This window comes from Lepidochelys kempii, chromosome 6 (assembly GCF_965140285.1).
Source record: "Lepidochelys kempii isolate rLepKem1 chromosome 6, rLepKem1.hap1, whole genome shotgun sequence".
NCBI classification, from domain to species: domain Eukaryota; kingdom Metazoa; phylum Chordata; order Testudines; family Cheloniidae; genus Lepidochelys; species Lepidochelys kempii.
In genome coordinates, this window is record NC_136385.1 from 101,186,385 (window position 1) to 101,208,021 (window position 21,637).

The 21,637-nt window shown below is 39.8% G+C and overlaps 1 protein-coding gene across 7 annotated transcripts in view; it reads right to left on the bottom strand.

The window, feature by feature from the left end:
• FOXN3 (forkhead box N3) overlaps positions 1 to 21,637 on the bottom strand; it is a 304,442-nt gene that overhangs the window by 13,621 nt on the left and 269,184 nt on the right. For 5 of the 7 annotated variants that reach the window (XM_073349399.1, XM_073349401.1, XM_073349402.1 and 2 more), the window contains exons 5-6: positions 18,614 to 18,679; positions 5,317 to 5,425 (exon numbers count right to left, since the gene is read on the bottom strand). In XM_073349399.1, the coding sequence (XP_073205500.1) occupies positions 5,317 to 5,425; positions 18,614 to 18,679 (175 nt within the window). The remainder of the gene's footprint in view (positions 1 to 5,316; positions 5,426 to 18,613; positions 18,680 to 21,637) is intronic. The other 2 variants (XM_073349403.2, XM_073349404.2) reach the window with 2 other exon arrangements.

The window sequence follows — 21,637 nt, forward strand, 5'->3', positions numbered from 1 at the left end:
CGTGTTTTCAAGTGTGCTCAGATGATGCCACAGTGCTGGGGTACACTAAAATTGAATAATACAATGGTTCTCATATTGGAGACTGGAGACATTTTAAAACCTCCTACACTCTGAGCAGTATTGGTATCATATTTCACCCAGCTATTTTCTGCTGGCTCCTTGACTTGTCAGCCACAATGTGGAAAATAGTGGTGGCAAACAAGCTAAAAGTGGTGTGAATAAAGTAAATAAGAACTACTGTCAAAACACATCCAGCTACGTTCTGTTGTGGAGATTTAGCAACAGACGATGATTCATAAACTAAAATAGCATAGGATGCTTTTTTCCATTTACAGATCAGTCTGGAACAAAAGATCTATTTATGAGATTTAAGCCAAATGCACAACAACATAATGATTGTCTCCTCAATAGCTAATCTTTATTCATGTAAAGTGGTGGACGTGTCTTGATTTCAATATTTTTCAATAGGGTATTTTATTCAAACAATTCTATTCAGTCGCACCTTATTTTATATACAAAAGGTGAAGTGATTATGTGAGATTGCTTCCTAATTTGTTCTTCCTGCAGGGAAAAGTAGGCAAGTAGATGGTAGATTGTGTACAACTGGGAAACACTGCAACCCATTCACGTCCCACATTAAAAAGCCATAGTTCAGTAAATTGCTCAACTGGATGGAATTGGTGTGAGGTAATACATCAGAAGCCAAAGTTATTTAAACGTGTTAGGTCAATGCTTAGTTAGGTTTTGGTGTCTTCCACAGAAAGGATCTTGAATAATCAATTATCCAGCTGCAAGAGCAATGGCAACACAAAATCTAACTTTTGGTGACTATAACCTGATGCTAACGGCTGTCCAAACAACAGGGCAATTTGCTGAAAGTCTTACCTCCTTGTGATCAATCCATTCTATAAAAAATCTCACCAAATGAGGGTAAATCCATCCTCATCATCGTATCTACTCATACTTCACACCTGAATATAGCCATTATATGAACAACATAACCCCATATCTCAATGTCTGTTCTTTGATCCGTTAACTTTTTACCCCCAATCGGGGAGACTGCAGATTATGTATTCCTTACGCCACCTGTTCCTAAACCGAATTTCACACCCCTTGATAATCTGTACCTTATTCCCTGATAACCAGAAACTTCTATGCTTAAATTCTGTACCATTTTCTTTTTACCTCAACATCCTCTTAATAAAATTATTTGCTTAGCGGTATCCTTCAGCCAGCCAAGGTATGTCACAGATAAGACTAAACTGTTTAGATCTGCAAACTTAAGTGCAGACAGAGAAATAATACAAAGGGATCTACAGAAATTAGATTGTAGAAAGGAAGTAACAAAACAAAAGTCAACCAGGAAGGAAAAAACCTGAAAACTGTCATGCCAAGAGAGATCATGTGGCGATTGCAGACAGATATATGCTATGACTGCACAGACATAGATAGCACGTGTGCCATTTGATATGGCAGCAAAGAAAGCTAATGCAGTTTTGGACTGAATAACCAAAGCCTGGGCAGGTAATAGCCACTCTCTAAAAGGTAGCTGTCATACTGAACCTGTAATGGGGTATTTGGTACTGGGCACTTCAACACCAAAAAGGTATTGACAGATTAGCGCATGTGGATACAAAAGCTGCACAAGTTACTGTGTGAAAGAACATCCTTGAAACCATGGACATTCCCCTCAGGCTTTTCTGTGCTTTACAGTCCAGCGGATCCTTCATGAAGGCTCTTCTCTTCCACAGAGGATGGGGTGATTTCTGTCATATCAGATAGACAAGCCATTGGTTCTTTTTGGTACTTCAATAAAGTATCTTCAGATCCCTGCCCCCCGCCCGCCCACCCCCTTTTTTTTAAAGTCTGTGATCCTAATTAGCTCTCACAGCACTGAATGGATTTGATGTGAAAGAGAAATACAAAATCTGTATCTGTGGATAACCCAGACTATCCTAAAACAAAAGAATTAAATACATGCACTGGAATTTAAGGACACATATCATACTTTCTCATGATGCAAATCATAGTTGTGCTGAGATCAAGCTATTACAAACAACTGGCATTTCCTCACTTTTGCAGGATTGTTAAATACGCAACAGAACCTATAGCCATTGGAGCAGCCAGGAAGAGCAGTAGAAAGAACCACACATCATTTAAGAGCCAACAGAACCACATAATTTTAGAGAAGGAAAGTATCTATTAGACCCTCTACTCCATATCTTTGTGTAGAACCTGTAGCAACTCTAGGCTCTTTTCAGAGTACCAGCCATGTTAGTCTGTATCCGCAAAAAGAAAAGGAGTACTTGTGGCACCTTAGAGACTAGCAAATTTATTTGAGCATAAACTTTTGTGAGCTACAGCTCACTTCATCGGATGCATGCAGTAAGCTCTTAGAATACTGGTGTCATTTTGTTAAGATAGAATCTATGAAATTCTGAGACCAGATCATGATTCTATGATCATCTAATTTAACCTCCTGTATAATACAGACTATAGGACATTCCTGAATTAAGTCCTGTTTAAACTAGAGTACACGTTATAGAAAAAAACATCCAATCTTGATTTAAAAATTGCCAGTGACAGAAAATCAACCTCTGGAACAATTTAGCAAGGATTGTGATGAATTCCCTTCACTACTAAAAAACTGTGCTTTATTTCCATTCTAAATTTGTCTAGCTTCAACTTTTTATATCTTTGTCTGCTGGACTGAAGCCCCCATTACCAATACAGTAAAAGCTGTATTATCCGTCACTTTACCAACTATATAGCTCTAGAACCTGGCATTTCTGATATCCCCATTAAAAGCCCAGTTGGGGTGGGGCCGGTAGGCTCCCTACCTGGCTCCGCTTGGCTCCCCGAAAACTGCAACATGTCCCTGCTGCTCCTAGGTGAAGGGATGGCCATGGGGGCTCCGTGTGCTGCCCCCACCCCGAGCGCTGCCTCCGCAGCTCCCATTGGCTGGGAACTGTGGCCAATGGGAGCTGCTGGGGTGGTGCCCGTGTGCAGAGCTGCCTGGCCGCACCTCCACCTAAGAGCAGCAGGGACATGTTGCTGCTTCTGGGGAGCTGCCCAAGGTGAGCGCTGCCCGGATCTGGCACCCCAAATCCCCTCCTGCGCCCCAACTCCTTGCCGAGCCCCCTCCCACATCCAAACTCCCTCCCAAAGCCCTGCCCCCATCCCATGCCCCAACTCCCAGCCCCCTCTCACACACAAACTCTTTAGTCTTCATTACCATTCATCAGGGTAAAGATACTATTCCACCTGCTGGAAGCAGGAACAGCAGGGGGACGGGAGGTGGTGAACCTCTCTGAGAACAAAAAATTTAACCTATATGCTGCCCTGCATAGCATGGCGATATTGGGAGCAAAACTGTGGAAGTCTTCAAGTGGTGGTGGTGTTGGAGGGACACGGAGAAAGGACATGTTTCTTTGGAGATATCCCCTTTTTCCTCCACTAAGCTTCCTCTGATTCTGAAATAATATCCGTGTCGTTCAAGCGATAGCCATAAGTTGAAGGGGAGAATGAGCTCAGGAGCAGCCACTCTCACTTGTATGTCCTTCCTCACCATTTAGACTGGATTCTATGTTTTAAAATAATATCATCAATAACTAATCCCGTGGCTCTATGATCCCCTCTGGAGCAGAACAGAGGCTCTGCCTGACAGCCAGTGGCATCACTGCTGGAAGATGTGTGGGCTGCCATTCCTGGGTACGGTAGACCTTAAACAGGTGCAGACAGAGGGAAACTCTCTGTATTTCTGGTTGATGCCTCATTCAGCATAGCAGATGAAAAGATGTGGTTTAACAACAGCCCATAAACAGCCATAGGTTGTTACTGAATTAATACCTTCCTCTCTGTGCACGTTTTGTATAAAAGGGAAATAAAGGTCTCAGAGGAAAGGGAAATACTCTGTCTCCAGCTGTTGGCTGGATGAACTACACCTAAGGGTCTGGATATAAAGAGCACTTCCAGAAGCACTGACTATGAAAAGGCACAAACAACTGAGGCAATTATAATGAATTAAGCTAGTACAGTGGTTCACAAACTGTGGATTGTGACCCCATTTTAATGGGTTTGCCAGGGCTGGCGTTAGACTTGCTGCGACCCAGGGCTGAAGCCGAACCCCGACTCCACTGGGTGGGGTCAAAGGAAAGCCCAAGGGCTTTGGCCCTGGGCGGTGGGGCTCAGGTTATAGGCCCCCCCGCCCGGGGCCAAAGCCCTTGGGCTTTGGCCCTCCCACCTGTGGCAGCAGGGCTTGGACTTTGGCCCCCTCCCACCTAGGGTGGCGGGGCTTGGGTTGGTTCAGGCTTTGGTCCCCCCTCCTGGGGTCATATAATAATTTTTGTTGTCAGAAAGGGTCCTGGTGCAACAAAATTTGAGAATCCCTGATCTAGCAGTAATCACAATATTTTCCTTCATAGACTTGTAACCTCTGGCTGAGAGCCTTGATAGCAGATGATGTAGCCTGAATGGTCCTCTCCAAACCAGAATCAGCACAAATTATGGAAGTCCACCCAGGGCACCCAACTGGTAGACGGTGAAAGCATTTTTTGTAGATATTGAGAACACTGGAAGAGAAGGACAATAGCAACACACCTGGCCAAATTCTGCCATGGTGTAAAAACTCTGCTGTCTCAAGTGGAGTTAGCTTTCACGAAGTAAAGCAAACCACTGAATCAGAGCCCTTAGTATTACCAGACTTTTCTTATGCATCTTGTATTGTCCTCCCTTCTGAAGGATACGTCCTAATTTCATGGCTTAAAAACAACATTCCATTCGTGAACATTTCAAAATACTCTTGCAAGTGGACCATGCACTAAAAGAACTTCAGATTGTACATCACAAAGTTAATAATGATAGCTATAACGTTTACATACCCTCAGAATTTAAGTATTATAATTGATATTCTGGTGTCTGATATTTAACTCTAGGAAAAGATTTATGCTAAATATTTGGCTAAATGGTTTGGTTATATATGGAAACACAACAGAACACTTGTAGCGAGAAAAAGAGCTGACAGCACTAAGCTGTCACCATAACCTGCAAATCCATTGATGAATGTACAGTCCCGCTTTTCAGAGAAGCCAGGGTGCAACAGACAGTCACTCATGAGACACTTGTCATACAAAGAATGGTGATCCAGGAGTACATGTACTAAAAAGAAAATTAAAAAGCCCACTATGTCCTCTCATCTAATCTCAGAAATAAAAACAAGTGTCAAGACTTTTGACGACAATCCTTGCATAACCAGAGTATATCCACTGTCTAATAATTAGTTTCTTTAATGCTGGTTCTGTACCTATATACTCTTACCTTACTGCAGCAGCCATGCTTCCAATAGGGTTGATTGGCAATGGCCTAACTCCTGGGAACATTCCTCTACTCAGAACACGAGCTCCATTTTGTATCACTCCAGGGGGAACTAAAAGAAAATTTTTAAACATTTAGAAAAAAATTTTAAGCAGCACTTTTGATGTTAAGCGCTTCAAAATAAAATTAGAAACGTTAAATAAGAATGTCTAATACAGCGCTCACCTTTAAAATCTTCACAAAAACCTTTGTTCATAGTTAACATTAAAGTGCTATTCACATTATTCTATATGCGAAGTAAAGATTGCAAAATATTTAATGGCAACCACTATTAACTTGGTTCATAGAGGTCACCCTCAAATTTTCTAATTGCCATAGACAATTCCTTACACAACATCCTACAGTAAACAGGAAAATTTAGGTAACATTGCAATTACTGAAGTAAAATTTATCTAAGGCAAAAATGGCAAATACTTTAGGAAGAACATATTGTAACCAAAATACAAGCCATATTATAAGCCGTTATATCCATAAGTCATAACTTTTTATCATTGTACACTATTTGAACAGTGATCTTCCATCTTCGTTAGGTCCTATCCTATTCAAGGAAAGACTAGGACACCTAATTATACAAGTACTGACTATTTGGACAACAAAGTTTCTTTGGATTTTTAGGGATTTGTAATTCAGCTGAATTCCAGACTGTGGCTTTGGACCACAAGGTTTTGTGCTAGAAGTAAGTACTTTTCATCACACTTGCGTGACGTCTACAGTCACTATTTTGAAGTAAAAATGAGAGGGGGAGGATTTCAGGGATATATTTTTGCATTCTTTCCGGCCTATATCAGGAACAAATCACGACAGCTGCAACGCTACCTCAGCTGTTCTGACCAGAAGAATATTTGAAATGACAGAACTACGGACCTGTCTACACGGACACTTTACAGCGCTGCAACTTTCTCGCTCAGGGGTGTGAAAAAACACCCTCCTGAGCGCTGCAAGTTTCAGCGCTGTAACCTGCCAGTGTAGACAGTGCACCAGTGCTGGGAGCTGTGCTCCCAGCACTGGTAGCTACGCCCCTCATGGGGGTGGTTTTTTTTTTAGAGGGCTGGGAGAGCTCTCTCCCTCTGCTATGCCGCAACTACACAAGCCACATGAAAGCGCCATGGCAGCACTTCAACTTTGCCAGTGAAGACATGCCCTCTGGCTCTGCTCACTCCCCGATGTTCTCTGAGGAGTGTCTGTACATAGTGGGCGCACAGCACTTGCTTACTCTGTGCAACTGGACCCAAGTCCTGGCTGTCTCATGCAGGATTTTAAGAGGAGGTTCTTACTCCCCATTATGTGCCATCAAAAGCACATAGTGCAAGTCGCCATCGAGTCATTATCATTTAAATTGCAAAACTAGATATTCTGCATGCAAATTGATCAAAAGCACTTGAGGTATTTTCAAATCAACAGGGAAAACTACTCCAGATTTCACTTTGTGCACGTGTGTGTGGACGGTGGGGGTGTATTTTCAATAGCAACAACAATCCGTTACAATATTGGCACCACAACTGGGGCCATCTCAGAATGGAACAGTAGCCTTTACCAATCTAAGTTTGTCTCTCAGTAAAGTATCCCTATTTAGCCCTGATTTTTCTTTTTCTCATCACTTTTCCTTTAAAAAGTCATTTTCCCATTACCCTCCCAAAGATGTGGATAGATTCATTCAATTGCCAGTATTATTATTGTGCATGTCCTCTAACTGCTTTTTATTTTTAAAGACCTTTCATTTAATTCTAATTGAAGGGAGACTGGCAATCTAAAAATAAAATACTCTTCAAAAGAAACATTTATTACTATTGCCAGCGTATGTCAACATTTTCAGAAGTAGATGCCTAAAGTTAGGCACCTAAATATATACTTAGGCACTTAAACTAAAGTGACCTGATTTTCTTAGGTACTGAACATTAACTGTTCCTGTTGACTTCAAGCTATGGTCCTATCCCATCTTGACTACCATCTCCTCCTAAATGGCATCCTGATTCTCACCCTGCTTCAACTCCAAACCACACAGAACATTGCTGTGAAAATAATCTTTTCCCTTCTGCTTAGAGCATGTTAATCCCTAATCAAATCCTGTCACTGGCTTCTACCCACCTTTGGTTTTTAGCACTTCTGGACAACAGGTCACTTATATGTACATGTCCAAACATAGCTTTCGGTGACTAACTTTAGGCTGGAAGTTGACTTTCAGTTATTTAACTGAAATAATTTTAAAAAGTTACTTTTTGCTATTTATGCTGTTCTACTTTTTGCACACACCCCCCCCAACGTAGGAAAATCAATGAAGTCAGTTTCCCTGCATAATCGTTTTCGCGTCCAGATTCTAGTGCTCCAATGTTTAGGTTGCAAACACTGCAATTGAATGTTTATTTGTTTAAAACAACTGTTGGGATTTTACAAAAGCAAGCTTGCTTTTACACAATGTAAAATTTTGGACCAAATCTGTGTAAACAGTGCCTATTTAAAGGGGCCTGAATATCAGTGAAGTATAATATACGTAAGTAATATAAGACTAGTAGAGTAAAGCTCAAGGAAAATTCAGGTATAAGATTAGGAAAAAACCCAAAAGAGCAACATAGCCTGAAGCAACAGATAAAACTGTCACATATCAACATGGCTTTTCGAGAAGGAGTGTGGATACACAGTATAGGAGAGGGGTGCATATTATGCGGTACTGTTTTTTTAAATGCAAAGTCCCCTTCACTTCAGAGCAATAAATTCTATAATATCAACAATCCTTTGAATGAAGCTTCCCAAGGACAACAGCCTGAAGGGATATGGAGGAATTTGTGATTTATGTTAATGAGTTACAAGTGTTGCCTAAAGAACTTCAAGAAACTTCCCAAGGCCAACATACTGGCAATTCAAATAAAACAAGGGGAAAAAATCAGCACCCAACTCTTCCTTCCTTGCTCCACCTCTGTTCAGATCTGCAAGCTCAGTGTCACATCCAATGAGTGAGCTGTAGCTCACGAAAGCTTATGCTCAAATAAATTTGTTTGTCTCTAAGGTGCCACAAGTACTCCTTTTCTTTTTGCAAATACAGACTAACACGGCTGCTACTCTGAAACCTGACATTCTCTCCTCTCACTCCTTTCCTTTTCCTATCCCCTCATATCCAGCCCACTGAAAAACCCTGTTTCTGTCTTTACACCCTTGAAAATCACTCAATTCCTCCCCAGTCGTATGGCTAAAATCGTGGTCCTCTCTCACTCTGAGTATTCCAAGCTCTTTTGTTGCCCAGTTCTCATCTTGCTCCACTGTAAGCCATACAAAATAATGCTATGAAGAGCTTTTTTTTGTCTCCTGCCTCTCAGATCATGATTCTCCTAATCAAATCCCTTCAATAGCTTATACTCCACTTCTGTATCAAGCTCAAGACTCTGTGTCTCAGATGGTAGGTTCTGCCTAACCCAACCTCTGCTTACATTTCTGCTCTCATGAATATCTCCCTCCCCCGTCCCAACCTTTCATGTCTTCCTCTTAATTGTTCTCTTCATATCTATACCCCTTCTCATCTCATCGTCTTCTATGCTGACCATTTGGAACAGTGTGAAACCCATTTAGAAACGTGAAAGATGCAAAATAAAATCCTGCTATCCTTTGAGAAACGTCACCCCGGAAGCAATATTGCTCTCTCTTTAGGCCCGGCTCCCTGTTTGCAGCCCATTTCTTTCCCCACCATTGCCAGTTTTGTTACGCTTGGGTTTAATAAAGGATCTGATCCTGAAAAGTCTTCAGCAAGACTACTTGCCTGAGTATGGAAAAGATCCAGGGACCTTATCTTTAATTTAAAATATGCAGTAGCTGGTATATTGAAAACATCATCATTCCAAATTCAATCATCATTTACTTCAGGTTACATTAATTATGTCATTGCTGCCAATGCCTTTGTTTCACAATACTTTCTGAATTGTCACGTAACAGCATCACTACGTAACTGTCCAGGTGATATCAACATACAAGATACCCGAAAGGTTGGGTGGAACAGAGCAATAGGGACTGGGGGGAGGGGAGGAAGCAATAACGAGCCAAAGCCATAATGAAAACACATATTTTCACTGGTTGAATTGGTGTTAATGGATTTCTGAGCCTCTGATTTAAAAAAAAAAAAAAAAAAAAAAAAGAATGACAACCACCTCATGGTAGAAGTTCTTGATTGATAGGTAATCCATTCAGCCCATATGCTAGGATGGTTTTCTGTTGCATATTTTGTATTACTTGCTCCTATCTTCTTTAAAGATCCGGTTATGAAAGTAACATTTCACACTGCACCAATACTCTTATTTCCAATACCAAGTAACACTCCAAAAATATTTTTAAACTGAATGATTCATATTTGAAAACTGAAAGTCCAATAGTTTGAAAATTCAGAATTGCTCTGCCCTAACTTCAGTAATTCGGGCATTGTTTTCTTACTTAGATGGCTCACAACCTGGTCCTTAACATCCAAAGCACAAGGGAGGAGGAGGGCACAAGGACCCCTTTACAAACTCCATCCTGACTGCCCGCATTATGTGAGGGTGAAGATAGCAGGAACACCACCCCGCTCCCTGGGCTGATGGGTGAGGTCTGAGTGGGCGTTTCCCCCAACCCCAGCCAATACGCTGTCCAGCACAGCTGCACGGAGGAAGTAATCTGTGTCAGGTATAGGTCTGGTGTAGGGTACTTCCACCCCGAGGATGGGGAACCAGAAAGAAGAGTGTGACTGAGCGGGACTGCTCGAAGAGCAACAATTGAGCCATAGTAAAAACAACACACTGTATTTACATAGTATCTTGCACGTAAGGACCTACTTGTTCTTTACAAATATTAATTAATTAAGCATAAACTTATTCCCCCTCCCCTCCCCCAACCTGAGATCAGTATTATTCTCATTTTACAGATGGGTGATCCAAGGAAGTGATTTAGGGCTTGTCTCCATTTACAGTGCAATAGTGGCAGCTGCTACATAGTTATGCCAATGTAAGTTGGTAGTGTAGACCAAGCCTGTGTCTAGGTCACACAGTCAGTCTCTGGCAATCAGGAATAACGTTCTATGGTTCTGAATCCCCATTGTCAATCCTGCTTTAACTAACATAACACGCCGCCTCCTGACAGACATTTTTAAAGTAATCTCCCCTCTTTCTGTGCAAATGACTAAAGAACTTTGTTATGTTAGAGACACACTGCTAAGGAAACTCAACCACATATATATTTTTCCCCTTTAAGATGTTTTTTCTTCTTCATAAACAGCTGTCTTAGAGAAATTCCAGACGCTGGAACAATAAGATGTGTACATGTCTTTCACTATTCAGCTTTCGCCATTATTTTGTACTGACACAGATATTGGACCTGATTCTTCTCACGTACACCAGTGTAAATCAAGAGGTACTGCCACTGAAGTTAACAGAGTTAATATTTGTATGTGTGGAGAATCAGGGCCATGACCCCGAAGCCAGCTCTAAAAATTCACCCTCCGCTTCTTCTCAATATGGGACAGATTCTGATCTCAACGGTGTAATACAATGAATTTTAAATGGAGTTGCTCCTAATTTACACCAGTGTGAGTAAAATCAGGTCCTCTCCATAGCAATTATTCCATAGTTACCCTTCCTTGCTTTTATCAAGATTTCCAATGATCAACTGGAGAGAGAAACAATGCATCTAATGAAAAAAAATATAAAAACCATAACTCTGAAATTGTGTGGGGAAAAAAGTTTTAACTTGTTACACTTCCCTGCAAGTTTTTGTATTACAATATAACCCACAATAAAGTGACTACCACACTGCTATACACAGAGAACATTTATAATACTAATCCATAAGGATCTGATACAAACCCACAAATCAAAGAAAGTCAAAACTTGGGCTGCAAGATAGAAGTCAGAGATGGAAGAAAGCTACTAAGTCATGCAGCCACCCCTCGGTCAATGCAGGATTGTTCCTTGTGATACATACTCTAGCACATGGTACAGTTTAGTTTTGAAAGCTGCAAGAAATATGGCTTCCTTTATCCCTTCCCTTAATAGATAATGTCCATAACCTTGTATTTTGCTGACAGGAAAAGAGTTCATCTCTACTGTACTTAAGCATCCCACCTAAACTTAAGTATTTCACAGCAACCAGAAAACCACTCATAGGGCACAGAAAAGATGAGGTCCCTGCCCTGAAGAGTTTACCCTTTTAACATCAGAACTAGACACAGGGAGTGTGAGTAATAAAGAGAGGGGTGAAAAAAGGACAAGGAACATGCAGTGCATAGAATCACCCACCATACAGCGACCACAGCAGCATCCAGCTAAATAAACTAAGGAATTGAAATTCATGTTTCAAACATTATGGCATGGAAGTTACAATAAACCATGCTCAGCCCTGAGATGGTATTTAAAATCAGGGACCTTAAAAAGGAGAAAGTATTAAAGGCAAACATTTTCCACATTCCATTTGGGAGATGGGTGCGTGTTTTATTAACTCTTCTAGCTCAAGGTAAATAGCTCTCTTCACTAGACTGAATGCACAGTTTTTAGAGCACTAATAAACTTACCAAACTAAGCTTATCTGCCTGATAGAGAAAGTCTGTTTTTAAAGTGAACATTAAACCATACAGGTATTCTGCAAGAGCAGATTTGTCTTCATGTCTCCTTTGGTATCATGGGACACAGGCTTTCAGGCAGAGGCTGTCCTTCCTGACCCATCTCTTGTACCACAAAAGAGATGGATATAAAACAGAGATATAGGCCTTCTCCTAATGGATGTCAATTTTTGCCTTCATCTGCTAATTTCTTTTCCATTTCAGTGTCTGCCACAGCACCTTAGCTCAGGCTACAGACATGGAAAGTAGGGAAATGTCTGTGATGTGCAAGGCATAAGACATCAGTGGTTGCCACAAGCAAACGTTATTTGCTTAATATGCCACACTACTGACTTGCCTCATCTTACATTAGTGATGAATTTGGCCCCATCTTCCTAATTTCTTCCATTTTGCTCCTCAGGGATAAGCTTGCAACCTCTTCATCACATAGGTTAGGTTTACATTGCAACAGGGGCAGCACATGTAGACATAACTGAGCTAGCTTTGATCAAGCTAGCTTTTTAAAAATAGTATCCCTGATGGTATGGACTAGCTGCCCGAGTTCATACCTAGGGTTCTAGTGGGACTATACTCTGGCAACTAGCCCTTTTTGCCACCCATGCCACTGTGGTTACATTGCTACTCTTAGCAAGCTAGCTCCATCAAAGCTAGCTCAGGTATTCCTACGCATGCGGCCATCACACCTCCTGATTGTTGCGTAGACATACCCATAATCTTACTACCCTAAGACCACGCCAAGCCCAAACTTCCCCATTAGGCTGCATAATTTTAACTCCTCTCCCTGCTCCCATTTGGCAGCTTAAGCGAATCTCTGGGCTTGTCTAAACTGCCCCAAAGTTCCAACTACTGGAGCATGAACAGCAGGGCGCACCAAAGTGCTGCACTGTAACTGACCCATGTGCACACTGTGGGCAAAGACTAAAAAGTTCCTGGTTCACTTAATGTAATCCTTTTTGAAGAGGACTATATTAATGGAAACTAGGAACCTTTTAGTTCACACCAGCAGCATCCACATGGGGAAGTTATAGAACAGCATTTTGCTGCGCTTGGCTATCCAGGCTCCCGTAGGCCGAACTATGGTGTAGCGTAGACATAGCCTCTGTTGCCACTTAATCCCAGACACGTACTCTCACATTTATGAGAAAACTTTATAAAACTATGCAACCTCTGCAACCTTCTGCCATGTAAGGGGTGGGGTAGGAGGTGGGAAACCGCAGATCTATAAGCATCATTCTGTAGTAAATAGGCAAAGGGGGGAATGCATTTCAGGTACATTGAAATGTTTTGTTTTGACAAAACTGAAATGTTCTACTCCAGTTCCTACTTTTTTCATTTTATATTTTACAATATACAAATTTTAAAAACCGAAACAAAAGTAACTTTGAAACAGAAAATGGAAATGTTCCTTACCAAAATGCTTTTTATTCCATTTTAATTTCAAATTGAGTTTTAAAAGTAGCACATTTCTGCAACATGTGCTGTTTCAGTGAATCAGTATTTTCCGATTGAAAAACATTCTGTCAGAATAAATTCCCAGCCAGCTTTACTATTTATTGTTTGTTTACAAGAGGTAACGATAGGGCATTGTGGTTATCAGGTTTCATAGAGTAAAGATGTATCAAGATAGCAGCTCTTTCCATTTACCCATCAGTCCAAGTGCAGAATTTCTTCTAGTGATTTTTATTTTACGTTTATACCTGCATCGAGCCATTCTTGAAAACAGGTCTTCCATTTCCACAATCACTTGGCCTGGATCGAACAGTAAATTACACTGGGAAGCAAATTTTAGGTCAATGAGGAAAAAAGTCAGACCTCATTAAGCATTTTATTTTAATTTAATATAAGCAAAAAGACAGTTAATGGGATCGTGGTCCCTTAAGTGCCTAAATCCTTTTTGAAAATGAAATTTAGGCTCCTAAATTAGTAAAGTGTTGCAACACTGCCGATTGCAATGCCTAAATACCTTTACAAATCTGTGCCTACGTGTCCTGAGAGAAAACTAAAAACATTTTCCAAAGCAGAAAAAGGGCAACTGACAGTCCCCCACCCCATAGTTTTATACAAAGAAAACACCAAAAATCCTTTCCTAAGGACCCAAAGAACTCCTTCCTCACCACGCTTCTCAGTACTCTGCAAATCCCACCCAAAACAACAGGCTTTGTAGAGTGCCCTGAAGGTCAGCAGATTCAAGCTATTTTGAAACAAAGATGTTGGAAAGTGAGGAGGCATTTTCAGAGTTGAGGGGACCCTCATGTAGAAAGGTCCAGCCTTCAGTTCCCTGGTTAACACTTGCATTCTCTCTAGCAAATCATTGTTTGCATTTGTGCTGTTAAACTGTAGTTCAGCAAGGTGCTTAAGTGCATGTGTAACTGCAGCTATGCAAGTAATCCCACAGTGATCAATGGAACCACTTATATGCTTAAAATTACATACTTGCTTAACTACCTTGCTGAACCAGGACCTTTTGGAATTAAGACCAGGATCCCTACTATGATGCTTGAACTATGGTGCTTGAACTATTAGTTTCACTAGTTGCAGCAATAAATTGATGTGTGCGCTACTCCCTCTAGTTCTTCTGTCCTCTAAAGCAACTGTTTCAAGGAATGATTTCACCCATTATTATTATTATTAACTGTAAAGTATTAATATGTTATACATATATAGTAATTTTTGTCGGAGGCTCTCCAAACACATTGCAAAGAAGTAGAAAAACTATGGTACAGCAAAGCAAGGTTAAGTGATATGCCCAAGGTCACACAGAATGGCAGGACAACAAATTACAGTTTGCCAAAGATTACAACAGAAGTTCCTAACTCAGAAGCCTTTACTCTGCTACTTGGGGAAGCTACATAGCCTAGTGAATGGAAACTGTACAAGGCCAGAATGATCAATCACGAAAGGCTTGTAAGTGGTTTCTAATAAAGATATTTATCATTCACATAGCTCCTTATGACTTCAAAGGAAGCTAAGGTGCAGAGAGGCTAACAGGCAACACTAAGGCACAGAGACAAAGTGACTTGCCACAGGTGACCTAGCAAGCCAACATGTATCCTCAAGTTACAAACATAAACCTAAATATTGGTCATGATGGAAATAAATACATGAATTTGTATTAAAATATTAAGTTCCAACGTATTTGTGACTTGTGATAATTACTATTACTTCTTAAGGAAGTGTTTTGCGTAAATCTTTACAAAATTCTGTAAAATACAATACTTAATTCTGTATATTATGTATGCCAACTAGAATACATAATAGCTTAAAACCGTATTTTTCCACTGTCTTTCTGAACATTATTGTAGCAGCTTTCATGCTTTGCTCTGAGTGCGAGCCTGGATGTATGTTTCAATAGAGTTTGTACCTGCTGGCTCCCCCGTTTTTTGTGTTTGTTTGTTTGTTTGAATTAAAAATCTGAAGTGATTTACCATGGTACTTTATTGGAAAATTTTAAATGGTTCAAGAATGCATTTGACAGGGTGTCAATAATTGACTATAACTGTATTATTTTCAAGCTTTTGGCGTCAATTGTGATCAATTTTATGAGATTCTATAACGTAACCTCCCCCACAAAAAATAATCTAAATTATGAAGAGGTTTATATATTAGTTTTTAAGTGACAGTGAAAATACAGTGAGGCTGGGTGTAAATGGTGAATAGAGGCAGCATAGGATTAGGTGCCATTTAACGTAAGAGCAAAAGTCAATATTAAAATGCATCTGTGGCTTTCAGCAGCACTTGGCATATGCGTATCGATTTTTAAATGGTAATTTTTAAATATAAAAATTCTGTAACAATGCAGGAACGATTTGCTCTGTCTTTGGCTTTCTTGGTGTAGGTGAGGAGGTACTTTCCACCAGAGATGAACGTGAACTCAGACTACTAATTTCTGACAGCAAAGCCGAGGTTACTCTACAAAAATAAAGCTTAAAACACGATTGTGAAACGTGGCTGTGGGCAAACATTTTTTTTCTTCTGTTCATACACTCCAGAATAAAACTATGTCCTGGAAAAGCAGGATTTAAGCTTGGTAGATACCTGAAACATGGTTAGAATATGTTGTTTTTTTCTGTCCATGCAGGTATGAATTAAAGTACGGTATCTGGTTTGCCCACAACTATGATTCACAATCATGTTTAGACGTTGTTATTTTTGTAGTGCAGGCAGGGCTTGGTTGAACTGAAGATTTAAATTCACTGACTTATCACTTTTTTAGATTGCGAAATTACTCTTGGCTCCTGAATGTCTTCAGCCGCTCATCTTTGTTGTGAAAGCAGCTGCCACACCTGCAGTCAAACATGCTCAGCTACTGAAAACATTTTCAACAGTCAGTTATCATCAGTTGTGGTCAAACTGCACATAATGCCCCTTCCACTTTCTACCAAATACCGAAAGGCACATTGTTCAACCCAGGGCATTTTTCAGCTGCGATTTGAATACACCCATGATACTGTAACCTAACACTGCAGATTGAGTCCTAAATCTTCAAGGGTTCTGATAACATCAGCATGTTTTCTTCACTGATGATTTATGGCTTGATTTACAATCTGTTACAGTTGGCAACAGAAGTAGAGTCTGAAATGTGGGCTTCTGTAGGACAATCGGGATTGCTGTGAAATTTTTCTCTCTCATTACCTTCTATTTGAAAATAAGTCAGAAGTTTTTTCATGCAGTAGTTTCTCAATGTGCACTAGATATTATCTGAGGTAAGTTGCCTAAGATTTTCCTAATATGGTAAACAGGCAGGGCCCCCTGAAATTCACAGAACAGGTTATCCCACCTTCCTAATTTTACATTTACAGAGAGATAACATAGCAATAATATTTTATCTAAAGGATCAATGATGGGTTAACACTTTTTGTTGCCCATCCCACTTAGCCTATTCCACCTAAGTCACTAGTTTTTAGCTAGAGATTACATTCCAGCCTGAGAGCCATCATTATTTGCTGATATCTTTGAAGTTGGCAGGGTGGACAGAGCTGTGATGTTTTCACTCTTTTCTCTTATATTCTTCTCTCTATATATATGTCCGTGTTTGAACTGAGTAACTTGCAGGATAGGTGGGGTGGATTGGTGGGAGGAGGATCTGGTACATTCCAACAAGGTAAGAAACTGGCTTTTCAGAAGTATCTTTATAAACTAAGTTATCCCTAGCCAAATGATTTATTGCTATTTATAGTGGATGTGCCAGAGACCCCTGGGCCCCAAACCTACTTCCACTCAAACATTTTGAAGAGTAACTTACTATGTCCCCATTCCCTTGCCATTGGCCTATCCCTTACTCCACTCTCACTTTCCCGTTATTCTGTAATTTAGTACATCATGTTCAGTTTGCTCTTTTCTTTATGTCCATCTCCTCCTTCTCTTTCCTTGTGTTATCTTCTCTACTTCTTCTTCCCACGTTCTTCATCTCTTCCTTCTGCTCTTGCTCTCTCTCCTCATATCCCACCAATTCTCTTTTCTAACTGATCCCCTCAGTGTCCTCTCCTCTGCTGCTTCTCTCAGCCCATTCTTTCCACTAATCCCAAATGCCACATCCCTTGATAAAATCTCTCCCTTTCACCATGTACACTTCCCTCCCCCTTCCAATGACATTCTCAGCCTCATCCCATGGGATGAACCAGAATGGGAGTGAGGTCAAATCTGTTTTTCTCTGGGGAGAGGAGTTTCTTGGAGGAGATTCTCAGCAGATCCTTCTCCCATGAGATTTCAAAGAAGGCTGACAATGGCGCCCCCCAAAGCTCTCCTTGGCTGTGCAGGGAATGCTTTGGATTCTGACTGGTTCTCTTCCCCAGACAGAGCAAGGAAGTGCTGACCAAGGCTTCCCTTACAGTTCTTATTTGGTCACGTGAGCTAAACCAATGTCAGGGAAGCTAGCCAGGCTTCATAACGGCTGTAGGTAAATTCTGTCTTTATATTTAAAGCTGTGAATTGCTTGGTATTACTGCCCGTCATGCTGACCAATACTGTCCCATTGTTTCCTTGTACTCCCCCATCTCTATCAGTCGTCTTTAGTCTTATACTTAGATTGTAAGGTCTTTGGGAGCAGGGACCATCTTTTTGTCCCATGTTTGTAAGGCACCTAACACAATGGGTTCCTAGCCTCAAACAATAAAAAATTATCACAATATCTGTGGGTCCAGCTGGAGAATGACAGGGACCTATGGGCAGGAAGCCAAAATTTGCCAGATTTCCTGGAGCCTGCGTAGGGCCCTGGCACTGCATATCACACAGGCAAAATGCGAAGTATGCATGCAAGAAAGGATGTGAAATAGTGTCCAACTGACTAGAAAACATCCAGGTGGCCTCAATCACACACATGATGGAGTCAAATCAAAGCAAAATGAAAACAAAAAGTATGTATCCTTCGTCTCTTTCTCAACTTCTGGTGGTTACCCCAGGTCTTATCTCACTTGTCCCACATCACTAAATTATATGTATTTAATGAATAACAATAATCTTATCTCTAACACAGAGATATAAAATTGTTATTCATGTAATAGTGGATATTATATTTCACAAAAAATAAAATAATATTTAGTGTAAAGTAGTGTCTACAAGGGAATTATATTTCTCCATTAGATCCTCCTTTTTTGTCTGGTATGCTGTATACTTATAAAAAGAGAATGTTAACTTTACATGTCTATGGTGCTATATGCTATAGAAATATCTACTCACAACCTGCTTGTATCTCAGGGGGAGTATTCAAAAGCATCATGGCAGTGGCAGCATCAATGTCAGGATCTGGAAAAATCAACCAATAAATACATTATTTACAACTGGGCTAATCTTGTTTTTACCCCCCTGCTAGACCGAATCTCTGCATTGAAAAGGAATAAAGATTAAAGTATCCAAGACGTTATTTTGGAAAATTCCAACATGTGATCAAACTTGCACATGATCCCAAAACTACTGTTAAGTCAACTACACTGAAATATATTTGTCACTGTACTGTATATGTTTGTGTGCACGGTGTGTTCTGTTATTCCTCTCAAGCTTGCTATTTAATTCTGGTGAGGAGTATTTAGTAGGGCTGTCAATGAATCGCAGCTAACTCACGCGATTAACTCAAAAACATTAATCGTGATTAAAAAAATTAATCACAATTAATCAGAGTTAAACAATAGAATACCAATTGAAATTTATTAACTATTTTGGATGTTTTTCTACATTTTTATATGTATTGTATTCTGTGTTGTAATTGAAATAAAAGTTGATTACAAATATTTGCACAGTGAAAGATAAACAAAATAAATAGTATTTTTCATTTCACCTCATACAAGTACGGTAGTGCAATCTCTGTGTCGTGAGAGTGCAATTTACAAATGTAGACTTTTTTGGTTACATAATTGCACTCAAAAACAAAACAATGTAAAACTTCAGAGCATACAAGTCCACTCAGTCCTACTTCTTGTTCAGCCAATCACTACGACATTTATGGGAGATAATGCTGACCTCTTCTTATTTACAATGTCAACAGAAAGCGAGAACAGGCATTTGCATGGCACTTTTGTAGCCAGCATTGCAAGGTATTTACATACCAGATATACTAAACATTTGTATGCCCCTTCATGCTTTGGCCACCATTCCAGAGGACATGCTTTCATGTTGATGATGCTCGTTAAAAGAATAATGCATTAATTAAATTAGTGACTGAACTCCTTGGGGGAGAACTGTATGTCCCCTGCTCTGTTTTACCTGGATTCTGCAATATATTTCATATTATAGCAGTCTCGGATGATGACCCAGCACATGTTGTTCATTTTAAGAACACTTTCACTGCAGATTTGACGAAATGCAAAGAAGGTACCAATGTGAGATTTGTAGATAGCTACAGCACCCGACCCAAGGTTTAAGAATCTGAAGTGCCTTCCAAAATTTGAGCGGGACAAGGTGTGGAGCATGCTTTCAAAAGTCTTAAAAGAGCAACACTCAGATGAGGAAACTACAGAACCCAAACCACCAAAAAAGAAAATCAACCTTTTGCTGGTGGAATCTGACTCAGACGATGAAAATGAACATGCGTTGGCCTGCACTGCTTTGGATGGTTATCAAGCAGAACATGTCATCAGCATGGACACGCATGTCCGCTGAAAATGTGGTTGAAGCATGTAGGGACATATGAATCTTTAGCGCATCTGACATGCAAATATCTTGCTCCGCCGGCTACAACAATGCTATGAGAATGCCTGTTCTCATTTTCAGGTGACATTGTAAACAAGAAGTGGGCAGCATTATCTCCTGCAAATATAAACAAACTTGTTTGTCTGAGTAATTGCCTGAACAAGAAGACAGACTGAATGGACTTGCAGGCTCTGAAGTTTTACATTGTTTTATTTTTGAATGCAGTTATGTTCTGTACATAATTTTGTATTTGTAAGTTCAACTTTCATTATAAAGAGATTGCACAACAGTATTTGTATTACGTGGATTGAAAAATACTATTTCTTTTGTTTTTTTACAATGCAGATATTTGTAATAAAAATATAAAGTGAGCACTGTACACTTTGTATTCTGTGTTGTAATTGAAATCAATATATTTGAAAATGTAGAAAACATCCAAAAATATTTAAATAAATGGTATTCTATTATTTTAAGAGTGCGATAAATCGCACGATTAATTTTTTTAATCGCACGATTAATTAAGATTAATTAATTAATTAATCTTTTTTTAATTGTTTAACAGCCCTAGTATTTAGGTTTCATTACTAATGCACTGTGCAAGAAGTAGTCATTTCATGAGTTGTAGTCACTGTATTGGGATGAGTTACTAGCACAGTGGAGAGTGTCAAGAACAGTTGCATGGAATCAGACACAAAGATGACATTCGGTCATTTTCATATGTCAATAAGAATTTAAATTATTATTGTGAGAAAGCATTAGAAGCAAAAACCTCTAAAATCAGGGAAAACAAAACCAGTGTTTCATTGAAGGTACCTAAGTGATTTGCATTCATACCTATTGTTACTTTTAATATAAGCAAAAATTGTTACTTGGCTGCTGTTATTCGTAAATTGGTTTCTGAATCCATCATGAGCCATCCGTTGACAGATGGCAAGTTATGGAAACAGAATAAAATATGATCCTTTTATAACTATATTCACTTGCTTCAGACGCAGCAGCAAGGCTGCTATGGAAATGGAGGTAGCCATGACAACAGTAAACAACCCAAGAGTGGCCACTGAATAAGCTGAAAAGAACATCTGCCCCAGCAAAGCGTCCCAGCTGCCCTGGGGCGAAACTTGCTAATCGTGCAGTGATGCTGTGTGACAGAGAAAGCCGCCTATGCGATGTCCAAATAAATGAAGTGTGCAATTGAAGCAGACATAAAAACCCACGCCCTTGCCGATTGCTGCCTCTGCATTGCTAAACTGAATGACTAATGAGCTCATTAAAACACACACACACACACACACACACACACACACACACAACTTGTCAGTATTTATACTAAATTACATACCAAAAAATTCAATTTACTGCTAATAGCTTAATGGTACTCTATATTGGGTATTATGTTGGAAAATACTTTTTACTGTTAAAAAATACATTTTTCATACTTTTGTGTGTGTTGTTCTATTTCCAGGGGAGTAATGTGTTGTAGTAGAAAGTTCTACAAGCTATTCATAATACAAATCATGCAGTGTAAAAGATTTTAATGTCTAAGCAAAAAATAAATTAACTCCACCTACAGAGAAAAAG